A 12,065-nucleotide genomic window follows, 5' to 3' on the forward strand; every position below is an offset into this window, starting at 1 on the left:
GCGAGGCCAAGGCTGAGCCACACACCTCTCCCTGGTGAGACAGAAGCCAGCGGTGGGCAAACAGCCCCACGAGGTTTCCGGAGATGCACCCCAACATTACACTGACGAGATCTGTTCAAAGACAACAGCAAGAGACCACACAGAGCACACCTCTCCTCCGGAGAGGAATGGTGTGAATGAACTGCGCAGCACCGAGAGAGCAGCAAACACAAGATGAGCATCTATGGGAAAAACCCTAGGAAAACAAGTATCAGTTACTTGCAGTTATAAAGAAATTTGTTTTTCTTAGATCATGGAACATTCCTGGATTAATCTAAATTCAAAGAAATCAGCACCTTCTAATTCAAGTCAAATGTCTCTGGAGCTTGCACACAACAGAGAGAAAAAGATTTGAAAGGAGATGACCCCAGGCTGTGAGTCTGAGCCCATGTAAACGACTGTTACATGCTTGGGAGGCACATGCTTACAGCAAGAGGGTTACAGCAGCAGCAGGCACTGCTGTCAGCTGCAGGCCCAGCAGCCCTTGCATGAGTTCAGTATTTATTTTTTAATGCCATTCCCAAAATTGATTGATTTTCAGGCCATACTGGACCCCTGGAGTTCTACAGTGTAACTGGGGGTATAAAAGACCATAACACTTTGCAGAGCACAAGATTCCAAGGGGGAGGAGAGGAAGAACACAAGGCAAAGAAGCCAACGCAGTCTTACTGTTCTTATTACTTTCTAGTGCTTCCCAGCTGTTCCTCTGCTTGTGCTCTCCCCTGAAATCTTCCTGCCACCCAAAGGTCACTGTAGGGCTCCTCCCTCCCGTGCCAGAGTCTTCCTGGTGTTCAGACTTCCCTGAAGTGGCCACGTTTGCACTGACGCTGCTGGCCCAGCACCCAGCCCAGCCCTTACGTGTCTGTGCCCCCCAGCAGCACTCAGAGCCCGGGGCCTGCAGCAGGCTCTGTGTAACACCACATCCCCACACATCCCTGTGAGCTGCTCCTGCAGCTGAGAAGCCTGCAGGCTGGCTTTCCTGTGCTGCGTTACCCTGCCCAACAGTAATTCCTGCCTCAGAAGCTGTCCAGCACAACAAGGCAGGTCCCTCCTGCTCCTCTGTAACCCAGAGCACAGCTTGTCAGACCCACTCACAAGACACTCCCGCAGCGTGGGGCGGCAGGATGGCAGCGAGATGGCAATGGGATTGGCAGTGGGATTGGCAGCGGGATGGCAATGGGATGGCAGTGGGATTGGCAGTGGGATTGGCAGCGGGATTGTCAGTCGGATGGCAGTGGGATTGTCAATCGGATAGCAGTGGGATTGGCAGCGGGAGGGCAGTGGGATTGTCAGTCGGATGGAAATGGGACTGGCAGCAGGAGGGCAGCGGGATTGGCAGCGGGAGGGCAGTGGGAGCTGTCTCCCAGAAGCAGGAGACAAACCCAGACCTGCAGAGGTCGAGCCCCGGGTGTTTTACCGCTGCACCGTGAGGCCGGACACCTCCTGTAAGCCCGGAGCCGGGATCACCACAGGGCTGGCGGTGGCAAGGAGAGTGTCAGGGGCTGGGAAGCAGCACCGGAGCTGTCACCCAGCCGGCGGGGAGCGCGGACCGGGCAGCCCCTGCCATCTGCGCAGCCTGGGCTGTGCTCCGAGCTCGGGATGCTCCCGGCCCTGCGCGGCCCCTCAGCACCGCATCCCCGTCTGCTGCGTGACTCATCACCGACACAATGGGCGGCGGCACAAAGCGCCGCTCCCGCGGCTCCGCCCGAGTGCCCGCGCCGGGGCCGCCGCGGGAGCGGGGCCGGCGCCGCTGTCCCGCAGCCACGCGCGGGCGGCAGCCCCGCCGCGCCCGCCGCTGCTGCGCGGCCCCGGGGCACAGATCGCCGCTACCGGAGGGCCGGGGCCGCCGCAGCGGCGCGGGGCGCGGGCGGTGCGGGGCAGCGGGCGGTGCGGGGGCGGCCCCGCGGGGTTCCCCGGCCCCCTCCGGGGTTCCCCCGTCCCCTCCCGCCGCCCCGGGCGGGCCCCGCAGCCCCCGGAGGGGCCGCGCGGGGCGGGGCCGCGCGCACGTGGTGGCGGGCGGGGCCGAGCCGGTGACGCGCCAGGCCCCGCCCTCCCGCCGGCCGGGGACACGCAGCGCGCGGGGCGGGGGCGGCGGCGCCCCCGGCGGGAGCGGGGCCCGGCCCGGGGCAGCCCCGCCCGCACGGAGCCCACGCCGCGCCGTCCCCGAACCCCCCAGTACCCTGACACTGCCCCGCCCGCCCCGAGTTTCCCCGGGTCGGATGACCCCGGCAGCGCAAAGCCCGCGCCGGTGCCCCCCCACCCCTCCTCAGTGCCAGTGCCCGGGTAGCCCCGGCCGGCCGCCGCTGTCAGGCGCGGCCCCGCGAGGCGCGGGCGCACGGTCACTCACCACGTGCGGTCTGCTGCTGCTGCGCCTGCCACTCCAGGAACCGCGCCGCCTCCAGCAGCGTCTCGATGCTCATGGCGCGGGCCCGGCCGCCGTCGCCGCCGCCGCCGCCCGGAGCGCGGGCCCGCCCCGCCCGCGCCGCCCCGGGCTCGCCCCGCCGGCCGCAGCGCTGGCGACAAGATGGCGGGTGGCAACAGAAACACAACAGGCGGGCGCTGGCGCGGCCCCGCTACTACGCGGCGGGCTGCGGCAAGACGTGGAGTGGAGTTCGGGGCGCCGCCCGGACGGGACGGGACGCGCCGGGACGAGGCGGCCGGCCCGGGCCGGGGACGCGCGGGCACGGCCCCGCAGCCCCGCCGGTCGCGCGGGGCGGGCGCCACCCGGGCCGGCCCCGGGACGGGCGCCGGGCGCGAGACGCGGCGGCGGCCGGTCCGTTCCGGTGGCGACGCGATCCGGGCGCCGCGTTTTGCGGGCGGCGCTCCCCCCGCAGTGCGCTCGCGGCCCGGGGCGCGCTGTCAGCGCGCGCGGGCCAATGGGCGCGCAGCACAACACGCGTGCTGCCCTCCACATGGGCGCCCCGCGCCGCCGCGCGCCTTAAAGGGGCCGCGCCCGCCGCGCCCCGCGCACGTGCGGGCCCCGCGCCTCCGGCGGGGCTGCCGCGCGCGCACCGGGCCGGGGCCGGGGCCGGGGCCGGGACCGGCGGAACCGCGCCAAACAAACCCGCCCGGCAGCGGCCGCTCTGCCGTCCGGTCCCCCCGGCACCGGGTGCCCGCGGCATGCGCCCGGCCCCGCTGTGCCCCGCGGCGCTCCCCGGTTGTGTCCCGTCCCTCCCCGAGCTGTCCTCGGTCCCCGGCTGCGGGCACGCGTGGCTCTGCGCTCTGCCTGGCCTTGCCCCGCAGCCGCGGGCTGGCTGCACGGAAGGGAAAAGCCGAACCGTTTTTAAGGATAAAAGCAAGGAAAAGGGAGCCCGTTGGAAGGGGTCACGCAGCAGGGCCAGCTCCCCGGGAAACACCTCGCACTGCGGCTGCCCGCGCTTACCTTGAGCTACGTTTTCCTGTATAGGGCCCCTTTGTCAGTCGCTTGTGGAACTCAACTGAACTTCAATTATCCACAAGGAAATTTACCATTCAAATTTCCATTCTATCTATCTCTGACTGCCTTCTTGTTTTTGGCTGGGAAGAGATACTGAAGTAAAAGGAAAATAAACTGGATAGAAAAACTAGTAATTCTCACGGAAGGAATGGGATGTAAAAAACCCCAGATTTTCATATGAGAATTTTCATTCTACCTACAAACATTAAGGAATTTACAAACCTAAAACCGCCCTGAGGCATGGCCACTGAAGGGGGCAAGCCCAGATTCCTGTGGGATGGGCCGTACGGTTTGTGGAGCTTGGGGCTGGCTCTAAAGGTGCTTCTGTTTCCCACTGCCCGTGCTGGGCGGTCAGGGCGACGCCTCATCCTTGTTCAGCGTGTGACTGGTGGCCTCATGCACTGCCCGTTCATCTGACCCTCCTCTGCAGATGCAAGGAGTCATTTCCTCCTGGGCTTTGCCGTGAACTCATCCCTGCGTTATCAGAATTCCTCATAACAGCAATGAAGGTAGCATCATCGCACATGAGCAGAAGATGTAGATAAAATACAGATGTAGATGAAGCCTGGCCAAAAGAACTCACCCGGGGTAGCTTTGTGCAGGTGTAGCTCATGGAGGGACAAGCTCATTTCTCATGGAACTTGTCAGCTGCTTTCCAGTGATCTTGCAAACTGCCTCTCGGGCTCCTCCCAGCTCCCGCAATGAATGGAGGAGTTTTACACCAGGAATGCCTTCCATGAGCCCGCGCGGCTCCGCCGAGCAGCCGGGCTGTGCCGAGCCCTGCCTGTGACAGCAGCGGGACACGGTGCACGTGGCCTTGGGGAGCTCAGCAGCAGCCACTCCAGGGCAGCCTGGAGCTGACAACTCCCAGGTTCTTCCCTGTGCAGCCTGCACGTATTCAGGTGTCTGTTGCGTGTGCTGTGTGTGACTGCATGTCAGATTCAATAACCGGGTTGTCTGATCCCAGCAGAGGAGCTGAGGACGGCCCAGCCCCTGGCAAACGCAGCTGGAGAGCAGCAGCGGGCTGGGACACCCACAGCTTGGGCAGGCTGTGCTGTGCTGTGCATGCTGCGGGGCTTAGGCTGCTCATCTGGCACTTCAAAACGCTGCACATCCTGACAACAAGGTGCCTTGGACTTCTGTCAGAGGGCAGCGCACGGCTGGGACAGGCACTTTGCAGTCCAGGCTGCTGCTGTGGGCTGCAGGGCTGCACTCCACATCTGTGCGTGCACGTGCAAGGTGCAGGGGTCTCCAGCCAGCTCTCTATAATCCTACAAACCACCTGGGTTTGCAGTGCTCTTCTAGACGGACTCGGTTTGAGGAAGGAATTGCTATTCTGGCATCAAACCTGCCGTACAAACTGCACCTCCTAGCCCAGGCCTGCCTGCAGCACCACAGCCCAGCCCAGAGACCCCAGCCCTGCGGGGCCACAGACTCTGCGTTTAGTGGGTAAGACAAAAACTCCCAAACAAGACAACCTCGCTAGGGGAGGTTATGGAGCATACAAGAGGCAGTGCTCTGACTGACTGAGGGTGCTGGATTGAACACAGCTTTTGAAAGAAACGTTTTCAGGTGCTATACAATAGTTTAGTTCTGTTCTGAGTTAATGCTTTAGCAGGAGGCAAAACATTCCTCCTGCCTGCTCACATCTTTTGCAACACTAATCTCCAAGGAGAGTTGTTTGTTTTGAAACCCTGAGCTCTGTGGGCTCTTGACTGCTAGGCTGGCTCCTAGCTTTGGCAGCTCACAGTAGAAATCAGCATCATTAAACATTCATATCTGAGTGATGTTTCCTGATTAAATTTACTTATTGCAAGTTTTTGGACCTGGCTGACAGAGCAGCTTGTGTACACATCTAGAATCCATCAACTCTATATATTCATCTACCTCTGGAAGGCTTTATGCAAGGGTTTTCACTGAATCATTTGACACCGTTACTGGGGACAGGGATAAACCAGAGCACTTATATTATCTGGGTTGACTTTGTGAACACTTTAGGGACTGTGTTTAAAACTTTGCGTGTGTTAGAAGTCCCAAGAGGTCCAATTTCTACTCCATTATGCTCCACACCTGGGAGGAGCAGGCACTGGGCTACCTCCACAGCCCTGCCAGACACAGACCTCAGGGGCTTGGTGTGAAGTCAGAGCTGACCTTGCTGTCAGGCTGCCCAGCCTCAGGGACTCTGCGCAGGGTTGTGCTGGTCCTCCCCACCGGGGTGCTCCTGACAGTGCCCCGTGGCAGGAATCTCTTCCCAGGGAGAGAGGGCTCCTGAGCAGGTGGCACTGCTGGAGCTGCCACATCCAGCCCTGCCCTAGGGGCACAGGGGTCTCTTCAGTTTCCATCTGTGGTTTTAAAACTTTCAGTCAAGTCCTTTGACTGATGTTTTTAAATCTCTAAATATCAGATGTAACTTACAAGAATTCAGACCTTTGGTCTCCTTATAAGCATCTATATTTTCCAAGGTGAGCCTTTTTACCTGTTTTGAGGGAATGCCCGGGGCATTTTATCTTTTTATCTGTGTATTATTTCCTGTTTAGTCAGTCCTTTAGATTGCATTGGATGATACTCAGATGGCACAGATATTGATCTCTATGATGTTGCAGAAATCACTCTAAAACATTCTGAGCGGTGAATTTGGATAATACCTTAGTCATGAAGTTGGGCTGTTTTAAATGCCTTTCTTTGTTTCGAGAGTTTGATGGCATTATATAAAGTTTGAATGGGCTTAGATTTACTTAGATAAAATGATGATGATATTCATATATAGACAGTGCAGGAAAAAGCAGCAGTGTTTATGAGGTTCATCATCTTTCCTTATATCCACTCTTCTCCCCGCCACAAAACAGACGAGATTTGAAAGGAGATGACAAATTTCCACTTGAGGATGACACTGTCTTGCAATGGCACAAGGCTCACCTAATACCCTACACATATCCTGTACCAGGGATGTGATGGATGTTTAGAAAAACACTTCAGCTGTGCAGACCTGGCAGAATAACTGCAATAATGCTGGAGATCTGACAATCTCCTTCCTGCTCTTCTGCTTGTTTCCTTTCTGCTGTGCAGAAACAGCTTCTGTGTGCTCAAACCATCCTCAGGGTTTCTGCATCCTGTGACCGGCAGTGAGTTTAGCTTTCTGGCAGTATTCATCTCTGTGACTTTTCCCCCAGCTCAGAAATGATGCTCATTAATTTCCTGATTTTTCTGAGGTCACACAGCCCCTGAGAGCCAGGGCATCACCCCCAGTGCTGGTGGCTGTGCAGGGACTGAGTTTTGGGTGGAAAACACTCAACATCCATCTGCCGCAGCTGGGCTCCACAGCTCAGTTTCCAGCACATGGAATTCTGCTCTTCTCTCACTCTGAATAAGCAACTTTTCAGTTCAGGCATCTGAATAATCTGTCTGAAGTCACTGGAATATGTGACTGCCTAAAGTTTTCTCTCCTGCTTAAATACTTTGTTGCTCAGGGCCTAAATTACGACTGAACATAAATGATTAAATGAGTGTTAATTCTCCCTTTTCAGGCTTCACACCAAGTAAGAAATCACCCCCAACTGTGCTCACATGAAAGCAGGAGTTTATCTCAATATTTTCATTCTGAAATTCAAGCACCAAACGCAGAAAAACCCACAAGGGTGAAAATAATTAGTGCTGTTTCTTACTGAACCACTCTGACTTTCTCTGTAATCCTTTTATTTAGGGTTTTAATGATAAATAAATTCTTATTGTAAATATTTAATCATGGAGAGTGGTTAACAGGACATGTGTGATGAACACGTCTCACACAGATCTGCTGATATGGCTGCAAACTCATTCATTCCTCCCACAGCAGCACCTGACATCCACCCGAGGGCAGGGCTGGCACTGGATTCACGGGGTCTCAGACACTCTTCAGGAATCCCAGGAATCCCTGCACTGGCCCAGGAACTTCAGCATGACATAAGGACAGTTTACATTATGCCAATAATATATTAATATTTCTACTATAACAGCCCATGCTGCTACAGATGAGGTCAGGGGAAGACCCAAACCCTTGCTGGGCTCCCGGGGCTCACACCTGGGCTGGCTTTTCCTGGCGTTCTGCTGCATCCCGTGGTCTTCACCTGTGCAATCTGAGCAGGCCCAGGGTGAGCTCCAGGTGGGGCTGGTGTGGGAACACGGGGCAGTAGCAGCTGTGCCTCTCTCGGCAGGTGAGAACTGACCTTGTGTGGTTTGCAACAGTGCAGGGAAACTCTGCAGCAGGCATGGGCTGCACTCAGCTGCAGGACCTGCTGTGCACTGCCGAGGAGCAGCGGGAGGGAAAGGCCCATCCAAAGTCCACAGGCTGCATGCTGAGGTCTCCCAGGTCTGGAGCAATGGCTGACAGATCAAACACCAAACACATCACCACAGTCTCCTGCAAATATGGTCTGTGTCTAAAACACCTGCTTGAAATGATAGAATTTAACCTATAGAATACACAGAGAAACAATTCTTCTCCCCTGAGAACTGGAGTGGGCTCTGCGTGGCTTGGAGTCACTTTTGGCTGCATTAAAAGCCCTGCCAAGTGATGCACCCTGGAGACGACAGTTACCGAGCGATTTTGACCTGACCGTGCTCTTCTGCATAAATGAACCGCTGCGACAGTGCTGGGCGCGCTGAGAGCGCTGGTGCAGCGCTGGGTGCGCTCGGAACAGGGCCGGGAGAACCCAGGGCAGCGCTGACAGCCCCCGTGCCCAGCCGGGGCCGGGGCAGCGCTGACAGCCCCCGTGCCCAGCCGGGGCCGCGGCTGTCGCTCTCCGGCTCCGGGACCGCCCGGCACTCCCGGCAGCCGCCGGCAGAGGGAGACCAGCGCAACCGCATCCCGCAGAGATCCCGCAGCGATCCCGGTAGAGATCCCGGCAGCGATCCCGCAGAGATCCCGCAGAGATCCCGCAGAGATCCCGGCAGAGATCCCGCAGCGATCCCGGCAGAGATCCCGCAGCGATCCTGCAGCGATCCCGGCAGAGATCCCGCAGCGATCCCGCAGAGATCCCGGCAGTGATCCCGCAGCGATCCCGCAGCGATCCCGCACCATGTCCCGAGGCTCCCAACCTTCTGGCGGCTGGGAGCAGGATGCATCTCCGGTGTATTGGAGGGAGATTGTTGCAGCGCTGCTGAACAGCGGCACTGGGGCTGGTCGGGAGCAGCATTCGGCAGCGGCTGCTGCTCTCCAGGGAGGCTGCGACCTCCGAGTGTGACCTCCGAGGCACGCAGGAACTGGGCTACAGAAAACAGGAGGAAAAATATTTGCTGCTCCCTGCAAGTTCATTTAAATGGAGGACTCAGCAAAAGGACACTTGATAGATGTTTCTTGCCTTTGATGACTTGACCAAAGCTGACCAGTGCAAGGGAAAAATGGACACGTTCTGCTCCATTTGCTACAGTCAGTAAAGATGCAGAATATTAAATATAAACTGAAGTTGTTAGAAAAATTACAAACTTATCAATGTCTGAACAACGCTTATACCCACACAGGAGTGTATTAAGCTCTTCAGAGACGGTCTCTGCACAAGGACAGTGCAAACACTGTCAGCTTAATTCTATGCCAACATCCACTTTTATTTTTAAATGTATTCTACAATATACATGGGGAAAATAGAAGTGCTTGAATGGTACAAGGCAATTCAATTTGATAAAAGGTCTGAAAAGGGGTTTTATTTAGATATATGATAAACAGCTTCATGGTTCATAAAAAGACAGTTTTCCTTTTGCTGTTTCTGTGTACTCATGCTTGTATCAAACAATTGGATATAATATATGGCTATGTTAAAATGGAATGATAGCAAAAGCACGTTTTAAGGAACAGCAGCTCTAAAAATCATGCTTTGTGCTTGCAGTGGGATAACACTCCTGGACACTTTAAAATAAAACCTCAGTAACAAAATTATGACCTGCCTTTTTAAAAGCAGATATTAAAAAGTATTGGCTGTATACTACCACAGTTGTCTGTGTCTGCTCTGGGAAGGGCCAGGGCCATCAAAGCCACAGCCTGGTTTAGGAGGCAATGTGCACATAAATTATTCAACACCGTCAAATCTAAAAATCAATGCTGTGTGCTGTGTAATCCAGCTTAATGTAACAGTCAGAAAACCCATTTATGAGCAATTTTAGAATAGGTTTTCCCACAAAACCTCAATGTTGCAATAGCAACAGGAACAAGAGGCGGGAGGCTCTGCCCCTGCATGTTATGCACAGGTACCACATGCCATTCTGCAGGTGACAGCAGAGAGCTGCCTGCAGCTGACCTCCCCTCACAGGGTGATGAACAAGGAGCTCTAAATCAAACAGTGACAAAGTCTTTTACACTGTTCGTACTCCCTGGAGTAGCAGTACTGGAGCCCTCACACACCTCGCAGTGTTCAGAGGCCCAGGGGCTGCACCTCCATGACTGATGTACGTCGCAGCAGTGCACAAACAAACAGACACCAACAGAAAATTCATTTACATTCCCTCCAGCACCACGCACTCTATCAGGCCTTCAATAATTAATACTCTAGCTTATGATGTACCTTTCACCCCAGGATCTCAAAGCACTCTGCAGTGTGTGGGGATGGATTTTTGTTTTACTGGAGTAAATAGGGTAGAGAAAGATTAACTGATTGACCAAGGTCATGCTGCGTTAACGTTTTATTTCTTCTCTAGCCTTTAACTGGATAGCTGCCATGACCTTGGAAAGCTGGAAGAAAACCGCATTTTAAAGCTAACAATGTCAGGATAATCTCCCCTAAAGTGTATCATATGTTTGTGATTAGGCAAAAGAAAAAGCATCAGAAGAATTGCTGGTCGTGCGAGCATTCGCAGTGCTCTCTAGGGTATAATAGCTGGGAGTTTCAGTGGAGCCTGAGAGAAGTGCATGCAAAGGCCCCCTCCATTTCAAGGAAAAATGGTTACTCAGCATCCCTGGGTTCTGCTGGAAAATCAAGCTTGGTTATGCAGGAAAGTTTCTCAATTAGAAAAGCTGAAGTGACGAGGTGCTCGATTAGAAAAGCTGAGGTTACAACATGTTCTGCTCTGCCTGTTCGGTTCTGCTCTCGCCAGCTCTGATTCCCCCTACAAGAACTAACCTCAGCAATATCTCTTTTCTGCCTCTCTCATAATTTTATCCCATCAGCACTCACAAACTCACTGAGGGTGTGTGCTCTGGGCTACCCCACAACACAGGCACGTGCTGGGAGCCACCACGCTGCCCTCCTGCCCAGACAGCTCTGTGCTGGCACCAGCACCAGCCCGACTGTCCCAGGGTTCCAGCTGGGATGTCATCCTCTTGTAATGAAGATAAACTTAACTCATTGTCAGTGTATTCTCAAGGGGATGAGGGTTGTCACATTTGACTGTCTTTTCCTGTGGCCCTAAATTGATGCTGCGAAGTCACAGCAGTGACAAACCCTGACCAGCAGCCCTCAGACAAGAGCTGTGGGCTGCAGGAAAGGAGCCACTTGACTTGGCACAGAAAGAAAACAATCTTTTTTCTTCACGGCTCCCTCAGAAGTGAGTCAGTAGGCCTGACGAACAGAAAACACAAGTTGCCATAGAAACTCGCATGCCTTCCACCAGGCGGAGAAACAAATGTAGGCCAATATTTCTGCTTAGCTGGCTCGTGCTCTGGCTGCTCCTGCCCGCTGCGGCCCAGGGCTCCGTCAGCAACTTGCTGTCATTTTGGCCCCAGCTGCACCAGACCCTTTCCCCACCACCTCAGGAATGCACACACGGCCACGAGGGCCCACGCAGGGACAGGGACACCACAGCCACTGAGCCAGCACAGCTGTGGCTGGCAGAGCCCACACAGGGAGCCCATTGCCCACAGCAGCCATGGGAAGAGCCCTGACACTGCAGCCCAAGCCTACCCCAAGCAGCACCTTCCCCAGCCTTCTGCTGGGAGCCTGGCAGGGAGGGCTGGAGGAAGAGTGGCTTTGAAATGGAATGTTTGTGCTGGATTATTCCAGCCACCTTTGATTTCAATAAACTCCTGTTTCTCATCTGTAAAGGGGTGAGCTCCCGGTGGGGTGCAAAGGCATGCAGGTCATCCATGTGTGCAGAGCCCTCTGGGATGCTTGAAGAGCAGAGGTTACGTGACATGTGCAATCTCTACTGAACCAGCCTTTGCTTTATTGTGTTCCCTGATCACATGCTATTCTTGGGCCTCACTTTTAATTGTACCACAGGCCAAGTTGCTTTCCTTCTTCCCTTGCTTCTTTTCTTTTGGATTACTTTTGTAGATTGTCCAGTGGCCTCCTGGATATGCAGCAGGCTGTTATGCAGTAACTGGACTGTAAATAAAACCAATCTAACAACAGGAAGAAAGACCACTTTCACCCTATTTTTACTGTAATTTTTGTGACTCACTTCTAAAGAAGAAAAACCCTAAACAAAATAGACCTTTGAAACTGCGTTTGGGCACAGGCTAGTGTAAACCCAGTATCCAGCTTTGCCCACTGGATAGAATCCACCACCAGGTTCTTGGAGCCCAGGATAACACAGCCATGAGAGAACAGACAGCTGGGCCTATGCCAGCCCTACGCCCTGTGCCAAGCACTGGCTCCATCAGGGCAGTTAAAGGAATGTGACCAAA

At 55.1% G+C, this 12,065-nt stretch overlaps 1 protein-coding gene across 1 annotated transcript in view; it reads right to left on the bottom strand.

Moving 5' to 3' along the window:
• The window catches only part of MNT (MAX network transcriptional repressor), a 35,472-nt gene extending 32,997 nt beyond the window's left edge, over window positions 1-2,475 (bottom strand). Inside the window, exon 1 of the mRNA XM_063173919.1 lies at window positions 2,387-2,475. Within this exon, the coding sequence (XP_063029989.1) occupies window positions 2,387-2,459 (73 nt within the window). The 5' untranslated portion in view covers window positions 2,460-2,475. The remainder of the gene's footprint in view (window positions 1-2,386) is intronic.
• Window positions 2,476-12,065: the final 9,590 nt, after the last annotated feature.

The sequence above is a fragment of the Melospiza melodia genome, chromosome 21, assembly GCF_035770615.1.
Source record: "Melospiza melodia melodia isolate bMelMel2 chromosome 21, bMelMel2.pri, whole genome shotgun sequence".
Lineage (NCBI taxonomy): Eukaryota > Metazoa > Chordata > Aves > Passeriformes > Passerellidae > Melospiza > Melospiza melodia.